The sequence below is a fragment of the Bemisia tabaci genome, chromosome 10, assembly GCF_918797505.1.
Source record: "Bemisia tabaci chromosome 10, PGI_BMITA_v3".
Taxonomy (NCBI): Eukaryota; Metazoa; Arthropoda; class Insecta; order Hemiptera; family Aleyrodidae; genus Bemisia; species Bemisia tabaci.
In genome coordinates this window covers 9442164-9468115 of record NC_092802.1, presented here as the reverse complement: position 1 = coordinate 9468115, position 25952 = coordinate 9442164, and the positions used below count along the sequence as shown (strand labels likewise).

At 42.3% G+C, this 25952-nt stretch overlaps 1 protein-coding gene across 1 annotated transcript in view; it reads right to left on the bottom strand.

Annotated features, from left to right (window-relative positions):
- RhoGAP15B (RhoGAP_ARAP and RA_ARAPs domain-containing protein RhoGAP15B) overlaps positions 1 to 25952 on the bottom strand; it is an 85095-nt gene that overhangs the window by 57946 nt on the left and 1197 nt on the right. The window contains exons 2-3 of the mRNA XM_019053462.2: positions 25075 to 25619; positions 22974 to 24088 (exon numbers count right to left, since the gene is read on the bottom strand). Coding sequence (XP_018909007.2) covers positions 22974 to 24088; positions 25075 to 25605 — 1646 coding nt within the window. The 5' untranslated portion in view covers positions 25606 to 25619. The remainder of the gene's footprint in view (positions 1 to 22973; positions 24089 to 25074; positions 25620 to 25952) is intronic.

The window sequence follows — 25952 nt, the reverse complement described above, 5'->3', positions numbered from 1 at the left end:
ATAATTTTGCGCAGAGTGTGCTTAATTTGCAGTCACATGCAAAATACCAATTCCGACGACAGACACTGCGCATTCCGAATGCAAACGAGACATTCCCAGACTCTGCGACTGACATACATCTGCGTACCTCGGTGCTCAAAACCAGATCATGCGAAAATGAAAAGAAAAAAAGTGACCACTTTTTCATTACGTTACCTGGTCCAGCAGACAAGTTTTTATGCTGAAGGCACTGACTTTGACGCTCTACATTTGAAGACTGTGCAGACAATGCACGCTTCAATGAATTCATTGATATGAATGAAATGTCCGTGCTGACAGCTAAAAAATCAGAATGCGCGAAGTCCAGATGAAATATGCAGTACAATCAGTAATAATTGGACGTATTTCTATCAAACGGAACTAACAAGGGGAACTTCCCAAGCTGCCGCCTCCGATCGGGCTGAAAAAATTTATACGAACTCTTTGGATGAATTTATTTGACCCGTATTTTTTTGTTTTCTCCAACGCCCCCTAGAAACCCCCCAAAAAAATTCCGGAAAGTCTTGCTTTGAGCGCTCGAGCGTATATACGTAGTATAGCGTTCAATTCTTAACAGTCGGCGGTGGCTCTGCGGTAGCGCGCTTGCCTGGTGTTTCAGCGGACGCGGATTCGAATCCCGGGCGCCGCGCCTACTTTTTACGACCGAATTTTATATTCTCACACTTTTTCACATCGAATTCCATTTAATACAGTGGAACTTAAAACATCAATTAATTTACAACCATCATCAAACACAAATTGATCTACGATCAATAACTTCTTCAATTTGAAGTATAGGTTTTTTGTGGATAATGACGGGGAAAAATCATGACGCATACGGGTGATCGGGAGAAATATGTTGATGTGAGGGGGCGGAGCGGGTCGTCGGCTAATGCAAAAGTACAGTGATTGGCGAGATAATCGCGCGCGTATCCCCCCCCCCCCTTCCAAAAAAATCTATACTTCAAATTGAAGAAGTTATTGATCGTAGATCAATTTGTGTTTGATGATGGTTGTAAATTAATTGATGTTTTAAGTTCCACTGTATTAAATGGGATTCGATGTGAAAAAGTGTGAGAATATAAAATTCGGTCGTAAAAAGTAGGCGCGGCGCCCGGGATTCGAACCCGGGTCTGCTGATTCACCAGGCAAGCGCGCTACCGTAGGCCACCGCCGACTGATAAGATGAAGTTGCTATACTACGTATATACGCTCGAGCGCTCAAAGCAAGACTTTCCGGAATTTTTTGGGGGGGTTTCTAGGGGGCGTTGGAAAAAACAAAAAAATACGGGTCAAATAAATTCATCCAAAGAGTTCGTATGAATTTTTTCAGCCCGATCGGAGGCGGCAGCTTGGGAAGTTCCCCTTGTAAGTGCATTATGACGTAAGCCCTATTATGGACATACTCTTAAGGGTCTCAGGGCTCATGTCTTGATGCACATAGTTCCGTTTGATAGAATACGTCCAATTCTGATCTCGAGACACATTACTCAAAAATTGAAACACCGGCTTTTAATATTGAAGTTATAGTCTTTGTCGGGTTTTTTCGTATTAAATAACAAGAATGGCATTTCTCCTGGAAAAATATTCATACATATTTTCATTGCATTTCACAATCCATGCATATAGCTCGTTGGGCGTTTTAATATTTAAAAAAAAAAAAAATGAAGGAAATCCATTAAAATATTAATAATTTTAGATCGAACAAAAAACGCACACTGTCTGCGAACTAAACACTCTTCGAAGGATAGTAATGTCTATACATAGATTGACAGCGATGACGGACACGTTTTCCTCCTTACATAATGCATTTAGTTCTCGCGAGAAAACCACAACACACACAGACAGGCATGCGGAGAAAAAGTTTCCCTCTTAAACCATAGGTATTACTTTCTTTACATTTGCTACATTTTTAAAGTATCAAAAAAATGAACGACAGATGACTGAAAACCGGCTGAATTTCACCGTACTTAAACTTAAAAAACTGCCTCTGCCTTTCCTGATCTGCGGGCTGATTATTGAGATTGATAGACAAAGCTATATACAAACAAGACTTAGGGGGTATGGAGCGATCCTATTGGTTGAAATATGTGGTTCTTATAGACTAAGGGAGAAAAATATGGACTAACTGTCGGGTTTCTTGTAGGTTGCCGTTAGTTAATCTATTACCTACTGCCTTTGTCCATTGCAACCACCAGCTTCTACCAGTAGGTTCCCTCCATATCCCTTTAGTCATCTTTGTCTATAGCTTTGTCTGTCAATTTCAATAATCGGCGCGCTGGCTGAAGACCAACAACGTTCCCGCGACCATACATTTCGTCGCCCCTTTGACTTAAAGATATCTTTTAATTTCCACATGATCCCTGTTTTGCACATATATCCATGCTTTCTAGGGCTCATGCAAAAATAGAGACACCCTTCCGTCGCAGAGGCACAATTGAATTCTGGGTATCACATACAGGTTTGACACCTATGAGATTTTTCCCACATTAAAAGTGGTGGGAAGAACAAGTACGTTTTGATTTGATGACGACAGGTACTTTCCGCGTCAGTGTCAAAGAATCAGAATCATGTGACGTCAACTCGTCGCCCGTCCGACGTCAGAGCGTAGATTGGTTTTCACATGCGCCCCCGAAAGCCTACAGGTGCGTGGACAATGTGAATCATCTAAAAATGACGTTACGTCCTTAAGACAGGGCTTACGTCTGATGAGCCGTTTTAATCAAGAAGGAACGTACCTTCAGAGATTGTAAAATGGAACCAAACAATTCAATTTTTCACTAGAATATGAACAGGATGTCTACTAACATTTCATTTCGGATTTTCCTGATTTTTCCTAACATTTTAGACAAGATTTCCTGATTTTTCGCGCGAAAAAATTGCCAATACTTTGATTTAAAAATCAAAATAGGTATTGGATAAATCGAATCAAATGTGCGAAAAATACTTGAAGTACTCAGAATTTCCTGTTCCATTATCCATTTTCCTGATAGCATCGAATTTCCTAATACCTTTTTTCCGTTTTTTTTCGATTTTTTGGTAGACACCCTGTATGAATATGACTTCGTAAGTTCTATACTTAATTTTGCTGACGTATGCAAATAATCCGGAAAAAAACTAAGTATTTTTAGTCAGAAATGCACGAAAATCCCTGAAGAAAGTACAATTTGCGAGTGGAAATTTCTCAACGTTGATGACGTTCCTTCGTCCAAGCAAATACGTCATGATTAAAATTGACGTCACGATGAAAATGAGACAATTTCTGCGAGCTTTCCCACCAAACGGCATCGAGGCGTTCCCATCTTCCGTCGCCGAGACCCGATTTTCACATGAGCACGAGCCGAACTCGCTGTTGCCAATTATACGGAAAAATACCTCCAGTTTCCATGATAACTCCGTAAATGTTGGAAGATACACCGCAAAAATTGCAGCCGCGAGATCCGCGAACGTGCGAAATCGCGAGGTGCGAGTGAGCGAAGTCAACAAACTCTGAGACATACCACGCTACAACACCTCGAGGCGTGCGAGAATCCAGAAAAACGCCTAGGAGCTCTTTTTCTGGGGCAGTAGTCCCCGAATTCTATCCAGGGCACCTGGCCCCTCCATGAGTAGATTCATTTCCATGGGTATGAATGGAGTGAAAATAATGTTGCTCACTAGCCGGGTCCTATATTCTTAGCGGTGCAAAAACGGCTTTTCGGTCGAGCGCATCATGCGATTCGAGATTTTCCACTTGTGAGTTTAAACCACACAAAGCGCGGAAGTTGTGTGTTTACGCGCTTTTGAAGATTTTTAGTGGTGCAAACACAGCTTTTCGGTCGAGCGCATCATACGATTCGAGATCTTCCACTTGTGAGTTTAAACCACACAAAGCGCGGAAGTTGTGTGTTTACGAGCTTTTGAAGATTTTCAGTGGTGCAAACACAGCTTTTCGGTCGAACGGATCATGCGATTCGAGATCTGCCACGTGTGAGTTTAAACTACACAAAGCTTGGAAGATGTGTGTTTACGCGCTTTTGAAGATTTTTAGGGGTGGAAACACAGCTTTTCGGTCGAGCGCATCATGCGATTCGAGATCTTCCACTTCTGAGTTTATGTGTGTAATGTCAATAACATTGTGCAACTTCTTTCCCCTTATAAATATAGACTGATCATTTAAACCATATTCATCTTATCTCTCAATAAACTATAATTTCATGACGAAAAATACCAATGTAAATTCAATTTCTTGCGTGATTTCAGTAATTTTATCGCAAAGAATGTCAATTGCAAAATCCTAGCAACGTTGGAATGTTCCGTTTCCGTTTTGTAAAATGCAATCCAGTTATTGTCTTAGTAACTTTATTTTTCTTCTGGGTGCGCCTGATTGAAGAATTTAAAAAATGAAAAATTACATAAGTAATCATAATATAAGTGTATGAATCAAATAAATATAAGGAAGTACCGAGAGGATACGATACGGCAATTCCTTGAAACTGCATTGCTACCGCCCCTGATTCGCGAAATCGGAAAGGAAACATTGCCCATCTAATCCGACAAGTTGCGTCGGAAATTCGATAAGCGGACTGCGATCTCCTTCCGTCGGCTTCCGTCGCGACGACGACGCGTCTCGCGATGCACCGAGGCGTCGAGTGCATCGCAAATTGATGCGACCGTGGTGTCGCTTCCGTGCAAAAATCCGCCTGCTTCACATCTACTCTTACGGGGGTAAATAGGCGAGTTTTAAGATGATCCGAAACGCTTCGAACCGAATATGATGACGCTGCGTTTAAAAACGCCTCGTTGCTTGATCATGCGCGAATGGAGACATGCCCGGTCATAGGAGTGCAGAAAAGTTATTTCCAGCTGAATGTACAATTTTTTATTACGACGCATTTCGACCGAAACACACTGCAGAAAAAAGAGTGACTTGATTTGCTATCAAGGAGATTTCCTCTCAAAATAAGGATGGAATTGTTTGAATCAACAGAGTGTCTAGTATTTTGTAATTTTGAAAAATCCTGATATTTTCCAGATTTTTCCTGATATTGTATAAAAAATTCCTGAATTTTTCATTTTGAAAATTTCTGATATTTTCCTGATTTTTCTCGACTCCTGGCACGGTAGGCAAAAAGCAGTAAGACTTTCTCCGCTGAGGAGATTCGCGTAAGAAAAATTTCTGATAAAACGTCCGATTTTTCCGATTTTCCTGATTTTTTCCTGATCGGCCAAAATTCCTGATATTTTCCGATTTTTCTGGTTTTACCTGATGCTAGACACCCTGACAACCAGGTTTCTTCTTGATACGAGCGACTTCCTTCATGATACATGTAAATACTTACATCTTAATTCAAAAAGAACTTATTCCTGAGTACCAAGGTGGAGAAATGGTTGGGTCCACACCATTTCGCGGGAAAATCGAAGCCAAGAAGTTCCAAAAATTATAATTAGGGTCAAAAATAATTTTTTTTTATAAAAAATATACTTTTGATTCTAATTGTAATTTTTGAAACTTCTTGACTTTGATTTCCCCGCGCACTGATGCGGACCCAGCACCATTTCTCCACCTTGCTACATACAGTATTAGGGCCACTTGTTGGTGTTTTTTTTCTCTCTTATTTCTGAGTAGAGAAGAGTAATTTATAGCTAAACGTCCACTATTCTATTACGACGCACTTCGACCCAAACACACTATAGAAAAAAGAGTAACTCGAATATGCCATCAAGGAGATTTCCTTTAAAAACAAGGATGCGGAGTTGCTTGGATCAAGCAGGTTTTTCCTTCGAGAAACTTGAATCTTACCTTCAGGAAGAACTTTATTCCTGAGTGGAGGAGAGTAATTTCGAGCAATTTTTTATTATTTTCAATTCCCATTTGTTTCAAGCTTAGTCACCAGTGAGGAGCGAGGAGGCAATCATGCGAATAAAAGAACACTTATTCTGCCATGCTAAGGAAAAACGACGTATGAGACTTCAGGCGCTGCCAAATTTCCTTTAATAAGACACGAATTTTCTTGATAACTTAGGAATATTTTCCTCCAATTTTTTCAGATAATTTTGTTCGCAATTTCAGCTATAGGTCCTGAAAATTTCAAGGAAAAATATTCATATCGTTCCTTAAAAATGAACATTTTATCCGAGGAAATTTGGCAGCTCTCGGATGTTCATACGGCGTTTTTCCTTAGCACGGCAGTATTACATCCACCTTGAGGTCCTTGAATCAAGTTCGACAAGACTCCACACTGAGGTTCGCAAAGCTATCATAATTACTGGATACGGATACCGGATGACTCAGAGTCAGATGAGCCTCGCCGGGACACGGTTCTTTATGATTCATCGCAGTTCTCAAGAAAACCTGCCCTGTGCCGCTTCCAGACGGACACTTTCTTTATTAAAGCCACGCGCGGTATGTAGGTAATGGGTTACGTTACGGTCTTCGTTGTCAATCTTAATTGCTGAAATTAATTGCCCTGCGAGATGACGGCACGGAGATAACTTCAAATTTCAGACCTCTGGTAATACTGTTAAAATCGAGGAGTGAAATTCGGTGCCGGAGTCGATTTAGCGCCCAAAAACCCAGAATGATACGGATAAGAAGTGAAATTAGCGACATGAAAGGGTATGGCACACGGAGAAAAAAACTTCGTGCGTGGGACCTGAAGTTGAGGTCATATGGATCTCTGTAGTTTTCGGATCACGTATCTAAAAACTTGAGGTCCAGCTGCCGAAGTTCGGGTCAGACATCTAAATTACTTCGATACATACCGAAGGGTTCGGGTCACACATCTAAAGTACTCCGGTACATACCGAAGTGCCTCGATGTCTGACCCGAACTTGGGCATAAATTTTTCAGGGCAGACTATGAAAAATCAGTATCTTAAAGTCGGTAAGAACGAAAACTCACCAACTCTGAAATTTTTAAACGCTTAATTCTCTATCATCAAACATGGTGTATCGAATTCAACTTGGTGCTTTACAAAGTCTCTAAGTACTTGTCCTTTGGCACCAAAAAGGTTTTTCTTAAACTAACTTCTTCGCCCGCTGCGCAGTTTTAGGTGGTTCCTGAGCAATTTTTTTTTCCCCGAGTTGGTGTGTTTTCGAATACTCACTGATTCAATTATTCCCTTAAATTTTCGTTATTTTCCCTGAGATTTCTGCCACTTTCCCTGACATTTCCTGGTTTTCCCTGACTAGCAACCCTGAACCGCCCAACGGTATAGCTCCTCTGACATAACAGTATTTCTCTATTTCTACATAAGCCGCGGAAAGCATGACGTCATATGGGTGACGGGGCTCACGTGGAAATCCAGAAACGCCTTTATGTCAGAGGTGCAAAGACATCGACCCGACTGATTCACGTTCAAACTTCTCGGAAATGCGTTTAGTTGTGACTTGCGTTACGATGAAAGACAACTTTAAGTCTACCTAATATGGGCAACCAGCTCGGATTCGGATCTCGCTGCGGGGTACTACACTATCCCCTCGGATCGGAACTGGACCAGAATTCGCACCTAATCGGTCCCGTCCGGATTCGCCCGCGGAATTTCAATCGGATCGGTGACTGGTCATCGGTTGCGCAACTTTCAGTTGTCATGCTTGTCCGCGACGCACAAAGGATCGAGTCAATAGGAGAGGTCGGACAAAATTAGGAAACTTATAACTGCGTTTATACACAAATTTGAGGCTCTAGAAGGGCTCCACTGGTTTCCTCGGGAAATTGTCTTCTAGTAACACTCCTTGAAATTTAAAAAATGACGAAATACCCATCGAAATTTGCAGTTTCACTGGAAAAAAGAACACATTGGATCTAGAGTCCTGACTCTTGGAAACATTGACAAAAAAAATGCTCTTGATTCAATCGGATTTTTGCTTGAATCAAAAGGAAATCCGCTTAAATTAAGAGGCTTGGTTCTTGATGTAAGCTAGATTCTGAATGAATTAAGAGTACTTTTTCTTGTCAATGTTTTCAAGCGTCTGAACTCTAGATCCAATGTGTTTTTTTTCCCAGTGTTCGGTCAAAAACTTCATGTCCGCTTCTCTAGTTGAGGCACTGGATGCCAAAAGGGCACTTCTCGGTTGCAGTGTTTCAGAGTCTCCTCTAATATTTCATTCATTGTAAGGAAAGTGAACACATGCATTTCACTGAATATTCCTTATAATTCTACAATTATTTTCTATAGAAAGAAATCTGGCATAATCACCCATCAGATTCTTCTCCAGCGGATGAATTACAGCAACAGAGATTCTGAAACACTGCAATCGAGAAGTGCCCTTTTCGCATCCAGTGCCTCAATTGACTCGAACCACTGTGCGACGCGGCTGTGCCCTCTGATCCACGAATTTTGGCTCGGTTCCGTGTTCGTGTGAACTTTTTTCCTTCACGCCGTTTTTAGGAACCGTTCAGCGGGACTTCCGACCGATTTGAGGGCAAGAATGATGATGCAATTGCAGTTTTAACCAATGCCAATGAACGCGAGTCAGTTATTCCTAGAGATGCAAAACGAAATCTCATGAAATCTCACGTGAGAAGTTTTGCTAAGAGGTGAGATTTCAATTTATATTGAATTTCGACGAATTTTAGGGGCTACGAATGCAACCCCCGACATTCACCCGAGGATTCGTTAAACAACTTCAAAATCTGACTCATTATACAGGGTTGCCGCAGAATTTAGAAAATGAAATTTCCTGACATTTCCCTGATTTCCCAGACACATTTTGGTGGAATTCACTGACGATTAGAGATGTGACAGATGGTTAAGAAGGCATAATTGAAAAAAGTTTTCAAGCAAAATTTGTTGCTCGAAATCTCAAGCCCATTCTAGAAAGCAAATGAAGGTGATATAACTAATTTTCCCCACTGGGGAAAAAAAAAAAAACACATTGGATCTAGAGTCCAGACTCTTGAAAACATTGACAAGAAAAAGGACTCTTGATTCAATCAGATTCAATCTTAAATCAAAAGGAAATCCGCTCAAATTAAGAGGCTTGGTTCTTGATTTAAGCTTAAATCTGATTGAATCAAGAGTATTTTTCTTGTCGATGTAGTTCAGAGTCTGGACTCTAGATCCAATGTGTTTTTTTTTTCTAGTGTATGTCCATTGCAACCACTCGCCTCCACCAACAGGATCGATTTGCTTTTGATTTGTCTTCCTTGTCTATCGCTATGTCCATCAATTTCTATAATCAACTCGCTAGGGAACAATGACTTTGATTGATCGGGTGATCCCGGGATTTCTCGTCGTTCTTTGTTACGATGCTTTGGCTTCCAATACAATAAGCTCACCGAGGCTGGAAATCCGAGCGGGGTGTTGCGCAAACTAAGCCGATCCGACTCGACCGGTGCACTTGCAGGTCTACCCACGCCTTGCATTTCCACGCTCCTCTCCGCGTCGCCTGTTGCACGCCGGCCAATGGCGCCGCGACGGTCAGATGCAACGATGCAACTCAGCTGCAGCGACCTTCGCGGGCTGCGGCGGCGCGGCGCTGGCATGCCTCCAGGCGACTGCAATACTACCTTGCTAAGGAAAAACGCCGTAAGAACATTCGAGAGTTGCCAAATTTCCTTCGATAAAACGTTTATTTTTCAAAGGAAAGTTATGAATATTTCCTCTTGACATTTTCGGAACTTTTCAACGGAATTGCGAGCAAAATTATCTGAAAAATTGGAAGAAAAATATTAAGGTGATTCGTCAAGCTCAAGTGACGTGGTCGAACTGGCATGCGATATATCGCATCTTTTAGGTCAAAAATCTCGACAGATTTTGAATTTTCAGCAAAAAAAAGGACGACAGCCCCTGCGCATGAGCCTACAGAATCATGCTAAACCCACAAATCGGCAAAATTCAGAGAAATGAAAGCAGGATAGTGTTTGGAAAAAAACCTCGCATTCGATTCAGCTATCGATTTCTGTATCGAATGCGAGGTTTTTTTCCAAACACTATCCTACTTTCATTTCTCTGAATTTTGCCGATTTGTGGGTTTAGCATGATTCTGTAGGCTCATGCGCAGAGGCTGTCGTCCTTTTTTTTGCTGAAAATTCAAAATCTGTCGAGATTTTTGACCTAAAAGATGCGATATATCGCATGCCAGTTCGACCACGTCACTTGAGCTTGACGAATCACCTTAACAAGTTTACCAAGAAATTCGTGTTTTATCGAGGGCAATTTGGCAACGCCTGAAGGTTCACACGGCGTTTTTTCCTTAGCACGGTAGTATTCTGCCGAGCTAAGGAAAAACGCCGTATGAACATTCGAGAGTTGCCAAACTTTCTTCAATAAAAAGTTCATTTTTCAAGATAGTTATGAATATTTTACCTTTAAATTTTCATAATCTTCGAGTGAAATGGCGAACAAAATTATCTGCAAAATTGGGAGGAAAACATTCATAAGTTTACCAGGAAATTCTCGTTTTATCAAAGGAAATTTGGCAACGCCTGAAGGTTCATACGGCGTTTTTCCTTAGCACGGCAGAATAGCTCTCCATCCTCGATTATCAAAAATATTCCTTTCCGGAGTGATGTGGTTTAATTTTGATCAATGTTATGGGGAGAAAAAAACACGCAAATGCACTTACTTTTTTTTACTAGCAAATAATTTTTTAAAAAAAAAGAAGAAAAAAATGTTCCTGCGATGGAATGGGACTTTCACACCCTTAAAATGCGAGTATCAATATGAGTGCTTCAAAAATTATCCTACTTGCGCACTAAAAATGACGAGGCTTCAGTTAACGCCAAAAGAGGATGCTTCACTTGGCTCGCTTCTAGATATTACTGTTGCAGCATAACGATTTATGAGGGCAAATTAGGCACCACTCCCAAATCCTAAAATACTTCAAAATGGGTATACTTCAACAGAGAGGGAACTTAATTGTTTAACAGTACCTAATCCATGCGCTCCGAACTCACTCGAGAGTTACACAATTCGATGGGATCATTTTCATAATAACCTCAGAACCGGTCGAGAGTTGACTAGTTGATGTCATCTTCCGAACAGAGAACGTAATGAGGAATCTAAATGAGCTTCCTTTCAAAAATCATTGAATGCAAGAGAGGTAGTTAGCGGCGGAACTATCGAAAGCTACTTTTAATTTTTCTCCCTACGAGCTCCTCTTGAAGAAGAGCCCTCGAAAACGCCATCGATCCTTTTCCGCAGGTTTAAACGGCAGATCAACCTTTGTATTTCAAAGCTTGTCACGTTACTGATCTTGACTTAAAAAAACGATAAGAAAATGTAAAAAAAAAAACCAAAAAAAAACCACACTATGATAGTTAAGTACCTATTGACAAAAACGAAAGCGGGGGCGATAAGGACCCGAAAAACATTTAAAATAAATTTTAAAAAATTATAAAATTACTGTAGTAGGTAGGTACCTATGGACAAAAATAAAAGCGGTGACAATGAGGACCCAAAAAACGTTTTAAAAAAAACAAAACAAAACTATACAATCACTTTGATAAGGCGCACATATATGGTCATTAGGAAAAGTTCAAAATTTTGAAATTGCACCCAAATTTCAAGAGCGTTTAATTATTTAACACGCGAGAACCTAGTTAAGTACCTATGGACAAAAACGAAAGCGGTGGCTATAAGGACGCAAGTCTGGAGGATCCTAATTGGGCAATTTGAGTCGATTAAAAGCCGCTCGCTGCAACTCCCACAAGTTGATTCCACGTCGAGGGACAGGGACAGCGGATCCAGAACCCGACAGGAAGAAAACAAGAGAGAGAGGGATATTACGATGCGGATGCTCACTTGCCAGCCTTCTCCTGGACTTCAATCCAAAGTAAACAAACAGTGATGCCGCTGCGGGCTCCGCCGAAAACCTACTCCGGGAACGGAGCAGAACTTTCGGCAGGGGCCCGTTAAAGGGGGCTTGGCGAGCTCTCGTTACACCAAAACTTGCACGAGAGCCAATTTTCGCACGGAAAAAATTAAATTGCTGATTTAACGATTCAATTGCTAAAAAAAGGGACTGCACTGTTTCAATGTAGATTTTACGACAAAAAAATGCTGCTTCAACCACCCCCGTGGTTAAATTAGCTTACAATTGTGGTTAGCATTTTTTTGTTGTGAATTCTACGTAGAAATAATGCAGTCAATTTTTTTAGCAATTTAATTTTTTCTGTACGAGGGGAAATTTTCCGGTGAATAAATTGGGTGTCAATATCTATTATCTACTGATGATCATGTAGACAAATTGTCGTTTTTCAGACGAAAGAGCGTAACTCGATTTAGAGGTTGCAAAATTGACTGAAACAATTTAAGTATTAACGAGAATATCACTGTGCAGTTTTTGTTCAAAATAATTATACTCATTTGTAGATGTAGTCGAGAGAACCCTGGTAAAAATTGACGATAGGAGCTGCGTTTCAAAATACCATGGGAGTTCTTATGGCCAACTGAAGAAGGCGATAGAAAATCATAAAGTTGGCTGTAGAAAGTGGAAAAAATCATACGGCCGGGCTTAACGAAGCGATGAAAAACTATACAGCCGGGCTATAGTTCCAATCGCCGGGCTTTACAGTTCATCGCCTGGCTGTTGCTTTTTCGCCATCGGCTATAAAAGGCTATAAGAAATTATGTAGAAATTCGTGTGCTTTGTAAATCCTTAAGCTTGTACGGACTCACCTTAATATTTACAAAACGCACAGAATTTTTTTTTTCATCAATTAAAATGAGAATAATCCATACAGAGTGTGCAAACATTTCAAAGTCATGAGTTGAACAACGCTGACTCCACGAGATTAAATATTAGAGCCGAACACAAAGCGGAGCGGCGACGGCGCACTGGCGCCTACAAACCTAACAGGGATACTTCACGCATTGCGCAACGCGTGAAGTATCCCTTTTAGGTTTGTAGGCGCCAATGCGTGTTCCGCGCTGGCTGCCCACCTGCCGCACCGCAGCGTGCCACGGCGCTTGAAGAAACTATTTCACACCAGAGGTATTGCACAGTTTCATACGAAATTGAAGGCGCTCTAACATATTAGGAATGGCAGGCATCCTTCAAAAGTACGGAGCTTTTCTTGCCAAATAAATCAAGATACTACGGCCCAAAAAGAGAGCGGTAGTCCAAAAACTCAGTGAGTCCTAGCATCCGTAAGTAGTAACGTTTAGCATACACTTTATCTTCAGGCTGTTGCTTAATCGCCATCGGCTATAAAAGGTTATAAGAAATTGTGTTGCCGGCTATAGAAGCTATTGGAAATCTTACAGCCGGCTGTAGGTCTATGGTATTTTGGAACACAGATTCTACTGCCAATTTTTACCAGGGAAAACTTCGTAAAATTTTCAGTTAGAAACGCTCAATGGTTTTCTCTTTAAACTACGATTTTCGAGTGAGAATTTTGAAACGAATAGAAATGTATATGTTTTGAGGGGAAATTTTCCCGGTGAATAAATTGGGTGCCTACATCTATTATTTAGTGATGATCTTGTGGACAAATCGTCGTTTTTCAGACGAAAGAGCGTAATTCCATTCCAAGGTTGCAAAATTGACTGAAACAATTTATTTTTCACGAGAATATCACTGTGCAGTTTTTGTTCAAAATCATACTAATTTGTAGATGCAGTCAAGAGAGAACTTCGTAAAATTTTCAGTAGAAACGCTCAATGGTTTTCTCTTTAAAATTGTGTGGAGGGGCTTGGCAAGCACTTGTAACGCGATGGAAAGCTTGCACGAAAGCTCATGGAGGAAAATTTTCCTGATGGATACGTTAGTTGGGTACCTATGTCTATTCTGCCGTGCTCAGGAAAGACGCCGTATGAGCCTTCAGGCGTTGCCAAATTTCCCCTGGCAAATCACTAATTTTCAGGAAAAGTTTTGATCGTTTGTCTACTAATTTCTCAAATAATTTGGTTTCCAACTAGATCTAAAAGGTCTGAAAATTTCAAGGAAAAATATTCATAATTTTTCTCAAAAACAAAAATTTGATCGAAGGAAATTTGACAACTCTCGAATGTTCATACGGCGTTCTTCCTTAGCACGGCAGTATTGAGGACTGAGATCCTATGGAAAAATTGTGTTTGAAAATCTCCGCCTCTACATCATTTTTTAAAGAAGTACTAATTGACATCATTCCTTGAGGTTTTTGTAGAACTTTCTTCGCACAGCGAAGAAAAATCACGGCAGTTATAAATAATTGCTGTAGAGTAGTTTCCCGTTTAAAAAATGAAATATGACAGGAAGTCTGCGACGTTGCAAGCAGAGATACGTGATCGCGGACTGACAATGTCGATATACTGTTTCTTAAATGACCTGAGTACCATTTTTTCTGTGCTTGCTGCAGACAGAGATCAAGAGCTTGCTCGTTGAAAAATTTTAATATTTATGCAAAATACTGTGGCAAAAATCGCGGTTAATTTGTCTTCACTTTTCTCTTGGAGAGACATGATAAAGCAAAACTACACCAAATGTCCGGAAATGTGCGCGAAGCTAGCCTGGCGACTGATCTGATTATTTCGACGTGCATATGAAGGACACAGCATATTCATTACCATCCACAGTTAACCGGGGAACGTCTTATCATGTTGTGTGCGGAATACAGAAATTGATAACAAAAAAAATCAAAATAAAAAAATCCACAACTTCTCTACATCTATTTAGGCTTGTGGGTAAAAGAGGTCACATTTTACATTTTAAAGGGTGTTTATTGAGGGAAATTTTTCGGGGAAACCAACGGAACCACTTTTATCATCTCAAATTGCTGTATGAACGAAGTTATGAGCTTTTAAAGTTTCCAAATCTTGTCCGACGCGCCCTCTTGCATTCTGCCGTGCTAAGGAAAGCGCAGTATGAACCTTCAGGCGTTGCCAAATTCCCTTCGATAAAGCGCGAATTTCCTGGTAAATATATGAATATTTTTCTTCCAATTTTTCAGATAATGTTGTTTGCAATTTCACCGAAAGTTCCTGAAAATGTCAAGGAAAAATAATCACAACTTTCCTCAAAAATGAACATTTTATCGAAGGAAAGGCAATGATCGAATGTTCATGAGGCGCTCTTCCTTGGCACGGCATCATTCACTGGAAAAAAAAACACATAGGATCTAGAGTCCAGACTCTTAAAAACATCGACAAGAAAAAATACTCTTAATTCAATCAGAATCTAGCTTAAATCAAGAACTAAGCATCTTAATTTAAGCGGATTTCGTTTTGATTCAAGCAAAAATCCGATTGAATCGAGAACATTTTTTCTTGTCAATATTTTCAAGAGTCTGGACTCCAGATCCAATGTGTTTTTTTTTTCCAATGTTGAGCATTAACTCGATCTAGTGGGGGGCGGCACAGACAAAACAATGCTATTCCTAAACGGATCTTGTGCTAACTTGCGTCGAAGTGCAGCCTCGTACGCGGTAGTTTCAGAACGGAAATGCAACATGGATGCAGAATGCAATTCAAAGAGGACCAGGAAATAGGGCTGCGGACGCCACGCTCAATTAGCGGGCTCGTTGACCCGAAATCAGAACCAGGAGGCGCATCTTATTGGTTCGACCTACCGCAAACCGGATCACTGTGATCCCTGTCGCCAACGGTGTGCTTATTGCTTCATTCAGCGGCCGGCATAATAGCGCTGACCCAGAGGCGCACGATAATGGATCGAGTCAATGGAAGAGGTAGAACACAATTTGGAAACTTAACACTCTTATAACTCCGTTTATACAAGACTTTGAGGTTCTAAAAGTGGTTCCATATGTTTTCTCGTGAAATTTTCATCTATAGGCACCCCTTAAGGTATAAAATATGGCGAAATAAACATCTAAGTTTGCAGTTTTAGTCCAAAAGTTCATGTCCGACCTCTCTAATAAATTCGATCCACTGTGCGGCGTAGCGTGTTTTGCGATATATCGATTGATCAGTCTTTTAAACCTATGGAAAATCATCGATAAACAGGGAGTTCACAACGAACACCTAATAATCGATTCTTTACGACAGCTTCAAATGGGAAAATATCGATAATCATCGATTTACACTTTGCCACCGCGCTGAACGCGTTCATTCAATCGGATTCTCTTAATGTCATCATCAATATTGCCGGGGTAAGGGAGAACGTCATGTGAGCCTTCAGGCGTTGCCAAACTTCCTGTGACTAATCGCTAATTTTCAGGAATGTGTATGAATATTTTCCTTCCAAATTCTCAGATAATTTTGCTTCTCAAAACTTGCACGATTCTCGCATGAAAAATGCAAAAAACTTAGACGCAAAATTCGTCATTTCCCAGAAGAAAGCACGTAACTGAATATCAATTCAGCAAAATTTCAATCCACTAATTTTATTTTTACTAGAAAAATGTCGGAGGTTCCTGACTTAAAATTTCACTGATTTTCCTCCAGATTGTACGTTCAAATCAGCGGAATTTTGAACTTGAATTGCATTCTCGTCATCTCGTAAAAAACTGTCTCGTTTGGGTTAATTTTGCGACCTCGGAATGTAGTTGCGTTGCCTCGTTGGGGCAATGGCGAATCGCCGCACGGTGGATCAAGTCAATCAGAGAGGCTGAATTGGAAATTTTTGCCTAAAACTGCAATTTTGATGTTAAATTCGTCACATTATACATTTTAAGGGGGGCAAATACAAGGAAACTTTTACAAGGAAACCAATGAAACCATTTTTAAAATCTCAAAGTATTGTTTTGACGGAGTTGCAAGCTTTCAAAGTTTCCAAATTTTTTCCGAATTCTCCTACTGACTCGAGCCACTGTGCGACGCTTACATTGATGATGGCGATGAGCGCCATCAATCATGCTTGTGTGAGCGAATTTGAGCGTTGGAGCTGCACGCACTGCACTCGTACGTCATGCGATTTTTCATGACCTCGAAAAAATTGAATCACGGCGTCGAAAATTTTGAACTGCTAGGCGAGAGCGCTAAAAAAGAGCGAGAGGTGATTCGCACTTCCTACACCTCCACGACTCGTTCCTGATACACCGGGAGCCAAAATTAGAAGTAAGAAGCGTTGTAGAAAGCTGGAAGTTTGTTGCAGATACTGGGTCTGTTGTAACACAAGATATTGTGCGTAAGAATGACAGGAATTTTTGAACAAAGAGCTACCGTAAAATCTCGTAAAATAGAGAACGTCAAAAAAGATTGTTATCGAAGAACACCGCATATGCATACCTATACTCAGTTCTACATAGTCCAGGCACTTTTTTCGTCGTCCGTGGCAACCAGATTTCTGACAGCGATGTTAGGAAACTTAATCTAGATATACAAACATTCCCAACTTCCGATTAAGACCGATTACAAACATTTTTCAATTAAGAGCTACAATATCCAGCTTTAGTTTAGAAACAACGTATGTACCATTAAAATCCCTACGCGCACGTATGTATTTTTACAGATGAACCGAAAATGCTGTAATTCCTGATTGAAAAATGTAGTTCTTTCAATATTTAACAACGAAGACGTTTGAAATTTGAAAGCGAGCGTGACACGGACCTTCAAGATGATTCATCATGAAGTGGATTCTAGACTTTTTTGACGTGATATTCGTGATTTTCGGACGATTTCAAGCTTTGAAAGCCTGTACCAACTTATCTGGATCTCTTAAGTGCAACAGTCCCAATACAGTACTGTCGTGCTAAGGAAGAACGCCGTATGAATATTCGAGAGTTGCCAAATTTCCTTCGATAAAATGTTCATTTTTGAGAAAAGTTAAAAATATTTTTCCTTGAAATTTTCAGGAACTTTAGGTGAAACTGCAAGTAAAATCATCTGAAAAATTGGAAAGAAAATATTCATAAGTTTACCAGGAAATTCGTGTTTTAGCAAATGAAATTTGGCAATGCCTGGAGGTTTATACGGCGTTTTTCCTTAGCTCGGCTGAGTACCCATTGTGTGATGTTTGTAGAGTAATAATTTAGTTATACCTCCCGAGTATCTATTCAAGTAGTACTCTCCTGAGTACTAGTACGTTCAAACGCTTGAAGTATCACTATCTCAGAGCAAAAATATCAAAATAAATAATTGAATAATGACTACGAGGGAGAACCAACAGGAATCAACCACAGACATAAAAAATGTTAATTAAAATAAAAAAAAAAGGATAAGATCGGAAGCGCATAGCGGAAAATACCACTCAAAAGCCGCTGGCCCTCTGATACAACGACAATTGACCCTGAATTGAACTTGCGAAGTTAATAAGATGATAACGGTTAGTTTCAAGAACCAGACAGAAATAAACGTAGATAAACGCGAAGAGAAGGATGATTCGACAGATCGATGTTAAAAATAAAATTGTATGTGTCCAGCAGAGACATCGGAACTATTCGTTCAGTTATCGAAACGGTTATTGAGCCAAAAGGGAGAGCAAACAAACGGCGAGTTCAGTGTGATGTAATGATAACACTTGATTTCGTCGACTGGTCAATTCTCATAAACGGAGGTAGAGTTACCTACATTCAAAATTTTTGGGGATGACACGTCGAGCATTTGGAGAGAGGGGTGAGTATTCTACTGAGATAATTCGATAAACTAGGCGATCATTGTTTGTTTAGCATCAACTATAACAACGTTTTTCACAGAGATCTTAGAGCTTTTACCTATATAGCGCTTAGAGAAAATTAATGCAGGTATGGCCTTCGAGGGGGTGGGGTGCATAATAACAATTAATTAGCGATCTCTGTGTGATCACTTGGGTTTTGGAGGAAGAATCGGCTCAGTGCACACTTCGGATTACACTCCGAGATTTTTGATAGTGTAGACCAAAAATCTCAGTTCTCATATCTACGTTAGGTACAGTGGCGTGGCGTCCATAGGTTCGCAGTGTTCGCCGAACACCCTAAAATATTTTGAAACAATTAATAAATTATGGCTAAGAATGTAGGAAGCAATACAGAATACAGAATAGTAGATCCCAAATAAGTATCGGCGCTTGGCTTCCGACATCGGCATGTGGCGCGGCGGAGAGAGAAAATCCTGTGACGCGTGGTCCGCATCGGCTACCGAACCTGGATGATCTGCGTACGCGTACGGTGAGGAAGAGAACCTGGTGCAATGATGAGGGGGCAAAGGGTACACGAGAGAGGAGAGGCACATGCGCGCGGCGCAGAGCGGAGCGTGAGCATTGGGTTCGGAGACGAGTGCGGACCGCGCTCGCGGAGGGAACACAGCAAAGAGAAAAGGGAGGGGAAAAGAACGAGAGAGGAGAGCCGCTTATCAGTCCAGCTGTTTCCTATAGCAGTGGTCCGCAGGGGTTTGCAAACCGCCGAATTTCCTCTATGCCGCAATTCGCTCTCCGCTTCCCCCCCCCCCCCCCCCCTGCGCCTGCGGGCCGCATCTCCCAGTTTCCCAGTCTCCCTCTTCCACCTCTCTCTGCAGGTGCGTGTTGCGAAAATACGTTATCATTTAACAAAATAAATTACAGGAAAACGATCAGTAAAAAGAACAAAATTTCAATGACAATTTACCGGCACAATTTTCACCAGAAAGGGTTAAAATCGTGTTCTTGCGCTTCATTTTTTAAAAAATTCCGGGGAGGCCCTCCGAACCCCCCTTTAAGAAAGGGGAGTGAACCTTTCTGAGCCCCCCCCCCCCCCCCGTCCTAAAGTTACACTCCTACCGAACGCCTACCGGATATAGTCACGCCACGCCACTGGTAGGTATACCTACTGACTCGAAGGCTGTCGATGTTATACTAAAAGAATTATAGCTTCTGATGAACTTAAAATACTTCTAATTTGATTCCGGCAATACTTTAGAATCGTCGCCAGTATCACGATGTTTCTCATTATTTATTTTTTTTACGAGGAAACTAATTATTCTTCTAGTTTCAGGATCTTAAAATTATTTTTTTAATAGGGTTTTTTAGAGGATTCGACGAAAATCGTGTAGAAATTTTCGAGTGAGGAAAATATGGGTTTCCTCAACTAAAATAGAATATGTTAGGAAGGTTGAGCTTATAGACGGATCTAAGGGGGGTTGCAACACCCCCCCCCTTCGCCCGAAAAAAGGAGAAAGAAAAAAGAAAGAAAGAAAAAAGGGAGGGACGGAGGAAAGAAGAAGGATGAACGCGTGTATTTGGTGATTAATCATGCAAAATTTACTTAAATTGCCCAGTGGAAGCCATTAAATTTCGAAAATTTTCTGGGAAAACCCCCAGACCCCTTTCACGCGCCCTCAGTCGAAGTGTCTAGATCCGCCTATACTTGAGTTTTCTTGTTCTTTTTCTTTTTTTGTGTCGGAAAAAACGATACTCTCCGGACAAGTTTTGAGGCAGTTTCGTTGCATCCGAATAGATTGCAGGTCTCATCTGTGAGTGGTCACATGTTACCTTTTCCACAGATAATACGGGCTCACTTAAATGTAGAGCTTTAATCCATTAATGGGGGTATCTCGGTGGATAGTTGGACGTTTCCCCATCAGTGGCGATGCGTGAATGGTCGATTATCGATATTTCACCGATTGTAGCTGTGGTGCAGAATCGATTATCAAGGTGTTCGTTGCAGACACCCTGTCTATCGATCCTTTTCCATAGGTTTCAATGGCGGATAATCGATACATCGCAAAACACGCTCGCCACCGAGTTGGACGTTTCCCCGTTTGTTTGCTCTCTCCCCATTTTATTCCGCCCGTATCTTATCATGCGGCGCGTTGGCATTGTCTGGGCGCGATGCACACATAGTTGAATGACTTTGCCGAAAAAAAGAATCGACTATTCTCTGTTTAAGTAAAGGAATACCTCATTTTTCGATCATCGTGCAACTGCGATTTCAGGGTTGACCAACCTTACAAGAGCTCGCGCCTGGCGTTAACCTAACTATTCGTTGGATACACTGGGAAAAAAAACCACATTGGATCTAGAGTCCAGACTCTTGAAAACATTGACAAGAAAAAGGACTCTTGATTCAAACAGATTTGAGCTTTAATCAAAAGGAAATCCGCTCAATTAAGAGGCTTGGTTCTTGATTTAAGCTTAAATCTGATTGAATCAAGAGTATTTTTTCTTGTCGATGTTTTTAAGAGTCTGGACTCTAGATCCAATGTGTTATTTTTTCCATAGTGTAAGGACAGCAGGGTGTCTATTAAAACAAGCTGGCTAAAAATCAGAACTTTAACGGTACTTTTTCAGTACATTCCCAAGAAATTCAGCACCTCCTCAACAAAAAAATGCAGTACTTTATCAGTACCTCCATTTGACGGAATTCGAAAAATTTCCAAAATTTGAATTTCTCGCTCAAATCGCGACAAAATTACAAAAAAAAAAATGGAAACATTCCGGACCTTCTTGCGGAATTTCTGCACTTTTTCAGTACTTCCGGACCGCCCTATAGAAGTCAGTACTATTTCCGGACTTCCCGGAAATTCCGGACTTGTGGACACCCTCAACATCCACGATGCTTTAATGAGTACGACAATTTTGCATATTTTCCAACGCGGTTTGGCAACGACACTTGCGCCTGAGCTGACAATGAATGAAATCTCGAAGCCACAGCACCGTTCCCAAGTAATTATTTCGCGCTTATTAGGCGTAGATTACGTTCGCCGGCGCATAACCCGTGTTACATGGAGTGGACAGCAGCTCGCGGCAGACTTGACCTCTTTCGCCTAGGACACAAGTTCCGTGCACATTACGAGGCTCTTGGAGGAAGGGCTAATGCGTTTCCCGGAAGGAGTGCGGTTAGAGGAATGACAATGCAGCTGACAGGTTGTGGTTCATGATGGTCGGTAGACCCGAACTTCCACCACAATGCTTTGAGCAGGAATGTAGTGCAAGGGAACTTTCGAACTTTCTCGTTCCCAGAAAAAAGAACTTCCCTGGGACATTCCATTGCTAGGAAAGCACTTTTGACAACGCATGAACAGCAGCGTGATTTGTTTGTTGGGCGTAGGTGCGTAGATTAAAGGGTCGGCCCTCGATGTCCAGTGTCTAGAGAAAAGGTACGAAGAACTTTGTGGGGCAAGGGGTCTGCTTGTCAGTTCTGCCGTGCTTAGGAAGAACGCTGTATGAACACTCGAGAGTTGCCAAATTACCTCGGATAAAGCGTGTATTTTTGAGAGCGATTGGGCATATTTGTCCTCGAAATTTTCAGGTATTTTAGACGTAATTGCGAACAAAATTGTCTGAAAAAATTAAAGAAAACAAATCACGATTTTCCCAGTAAAGTCAGGTTCTAATGAAGGAAATATGGCAACGACTGAGTGCTCATACGGCGTTCTTCTGTGGCACGGCAGAGTTGGTTGGTAGCATGAAAGACGTCAAGAACGAATTCTGCTGTGCTAAGAACGACGTGCGAACATTCGAAAATTACTAAATTTCACCGGATAAAACGTGCATCTTTGAAGAAACTTGTTTTAATTATTCCTGGGAATTTTCGACTATTTTAGATCAAATGCAAAACAGAATTTTCTGTGAAATTTGAATAAAGTATTCACACTTTTCCTAGTAGGTAAATTCATTTTTCATTGAAGTCTGGCGGCTCATACCGCGTTCCTCCTCAGCGCGGCTGCAGAATTGGACTGCGTGCAGAAAATTCCCGATCACGCGCCCGCTCGGGCGCGTGAAAAAATCAGTTCATTTACAGTATTTTTCCGGTACATTCCCGAGAAATCCAGTACTTTTCCAGTACCTCTGATTGAAGACATTCAAAATATTTCAAAACTTTGAAAATCTCGCTCAAATTGCGACAGAAATGACGAAAAAAATTGAAAAAAATCCGGACCGCCTTTAAAAATCAGTACTATTTCCGGACTTTCTGGATTTGCAGCCATCCGGGAGTGCACTGGAAAAAAAACACATTGGATCTAGAGTCCAGACTCTTAAAAACATCGACTAGAAAAAGGACTCTCGATTCAATCTGATTTAAGCTTAAATCAAGAACCAAGCCTCTTAATTTGAGCGGATTTCCTTTTGATTTAAGCTTAAATCTGATCGAATCAAAAGTCCTTTTTCTTGTCAATGTTTTCAAGAGTCTGGACTCTAGATCCAATGTGTTTTTTTTCCGGTGTGGAAAGAAAGGGTAAAAAGAAGTTGAATCTTACCTGGTCTTCCGGTCCAAGATCATCTGCAAGCTGAGCACGGAGTCGAGCGCGATGGAATCCTTCACCGCCCCCTTATCACTCCCGTAGAACAACCTCCCCTCACTCAACTGACAATTCTTCGACACGAAGTCCTTGGACTTCTCCCCTCCGGAGGGCGACCGGAACAGCTGCCCCGAGTGGGGCGACGCGGACAGGGTCGCCAACGGCGGCCTCTCCAGGCGGTCCCGCGGGTCACCACCCTTCCGCCCCCGTCGTCCCGGCGACCAATTCGTCTCGGCCACCGCCTTGATGGCCTTCTTCATACTCGTCCAACGCACCAACTTCTTCTTGGCCGCACCGGTAGGGTCCTCGACGGCCGCCTCTTCGGAGACCTCCCGCATCTCCACCTTCGCCACCGTCGGGTGGAGATCCCGCGAACACTCCGAGATGGAATCCACCCGCTCCGGCACCTCCGGGAGCGACGCGAAGTCGTCAGCACTACTCCCATCACTGGGGACTCTTTCTTCGTCTTGGGGGACATTCTCGTATAGCGGATCGAACTCGATAATAACCGATTTTGACGGCCGTCGGATCGGACACTTTGCTGGTAGCCGCGGCTCCCAATTGTCGTACATATCGTTGCTGATGGACACCGAACTTGCTAAGCTCTCTGGTCTTCCGGACTTCTTGCCCTCGCTACTGGAGTCGGACGCCTCGTAGCTCTCGGCCCGTTTGTCCTCGCTCGAGTCTGTGACTTCTGTCGAGGAGAAGGACACTCGACTAGGGGTTGTCGTGTAGACGTTGTCGACGACCTCGCTCGAGTCTGTGACTTCTGTCGAGGAGAAGGACACTCGACTAGGGGTTGTCGTGTAGACGTTGTCGACGACGCGCTGCGGGGTGATGGCGACGTTCTCGTAGTCCCGGCGTTCTGTCTTCTTGGCGGCGATGTTGACGGTGCCGTAGAAGGCCCACGAGTCGCAGCGCGCGGCTTTCTTCGAGGCTTCGTGTTCCTTCTCCTTGCGCTCGCTCTCGTCCGAGAAGTTGGACTCGCTGCCCTCGCACATGCTCAGGCTCCGCAGGACGGACTCCTCGAAGGACTCGCCGAAGGAGAGGCTCCCCGAGTAGTTGGAGGTCACCTGGTGGAGAGAAGCGGATTTGGATTAGATGCGGCGACATCGTGTTGGGGATGTTGATCGGAGGCGGATCCAGCAATTTGGCAACACTGGATTTCCTCCATTTAAGCCTGTGCTAAATGATCGATTCTTGCCGGAGCACTTGGCCCCTCCGAGAATCGATATATTTTCATAGCTTTAAATGGAGGAAAGGCAATGTTGCCGATTTGCTGGATCCGCCAATGATGTTGATACAAAAGATTATTTGGAGGCGTTTAGCAAAAAGGAACTACGCCACATCAGCTATTGGCAAATTTTACTGGGCAATTTAATTTTTTACATGAAAACGGTTGCGAGGATTCTTGTGCTTTGGATGAATTTTCTACGTAGTGCACAGTCAATTCCTGGAAATTTTCAACAAAATCCGCACAGGCGTTCTCCTGTAAAAACTTAAATTGCCCGGTTACATTCAAGCTTAAAGGACTTTTTCAGGGTTTTAGGACATGAAACTCCTTGACTATTTCATCTCATTTCTCAATCATTATTACGAAAACTATTTAGTATACGTTAGTAACAATTAGAATACGTCCACATATACGACATATTTTGAGATTTTTTGAGCTGCAATAGTTCACTGGAAAAAAACGCATTGGATCTAGAGTCCAGACTCTTAAAAACATCGACAAGAAAAAATACTCTTGATTCAATCAGATTTAAGCTTAAATCAAGAACCAAGCCTCTTACTTTGAGCGGATTTCCTATTGATTTAAGCTTAAATTTGCTTGAATCAAGAGTCCTTTTTCTTGTCAATGTTTTTAAGAGTCTGGACTCTAGATGCAAAGTGTTTTTTTTTTTTTTTCCCCCCAGTGTCCGGACTTTCGGAAATTCCGGACTTGTAGACACCCTGGAAGTTCAACTAAGTTTCTTTCGACATAGGTATATTGAGATTTTCAGAACTTCAACAGTTTCAAATCAATTAACGATCATTACAATCATGACGACATAATTACCTCGTCGTAAAGTTCGTCCGGCAGGGGCGGAGGCGGGTACTCGGGAGGCGGCAGACTATCCAGCGACGGCGAGCGGTCCAAGTTCAACCCATCGTGGTCGAACTTCTGCGTATCGAGGGGCGACAGGAAGCTGATGGAGTGGAAGATATCCTCGGCGGGGAGGGAGGTGCACCGCTCGGCCTTCTCCCCCGCGGCCGAGTCCTCCGGCGACGTGGAGGAGTCGAGGCGGCTGAGGGCCGACTGCCGCTTGTTGAGCATGTTCTTGACGGACTTCTCGATCTTGGAGGAGACGTGGCGGGTCCCCTCGACGACGGCCTCGCGCTTCCGCTGGACATTGGAGGAGGCCGACTTGATGCGCCGGGTCAGGGAGTCCATGTCGGGGGAGCTGGGGGGCGAGGATTGAGGGGGCTCCGGGATGGCTACCGTGGTCCGGGGGAGAGGCACGGGTTTCTTGGAGATGCGGCTGCTGGAGGCCGGCGGGCTGAGGGGTAGTTTGCGCGGGGTCGGGATCGGCAGGGAGACTTGCTCCATTTCATGACCAAAGCCTGGAACAGAGAACGAGGCGAGTTAGGAAGTGAGGATTGAAGAAGCGCTCTGGGGGTGCCGATTGAGGTGGGCAGAATCCTCAGCATTTCGATGACCGGAGCTGACAGGCTGACTTGAGACAGGCGAAAAGCCACGGGGTCTTCTTTTTGGCATCACACCAAAAGACTTCATTTTGGAGTTCAAATTCTTGCGTGCTTGGACCTATGTTGATTTATAGAAATTTTATGCACACATTCATGATAATTAAAAAAATGTGAGATTTATCAGTGGGTTTGTAGAAACATACAAAATTTTGCATGAGTAATTTACCTTGATATTGCGGCAAAAACCCG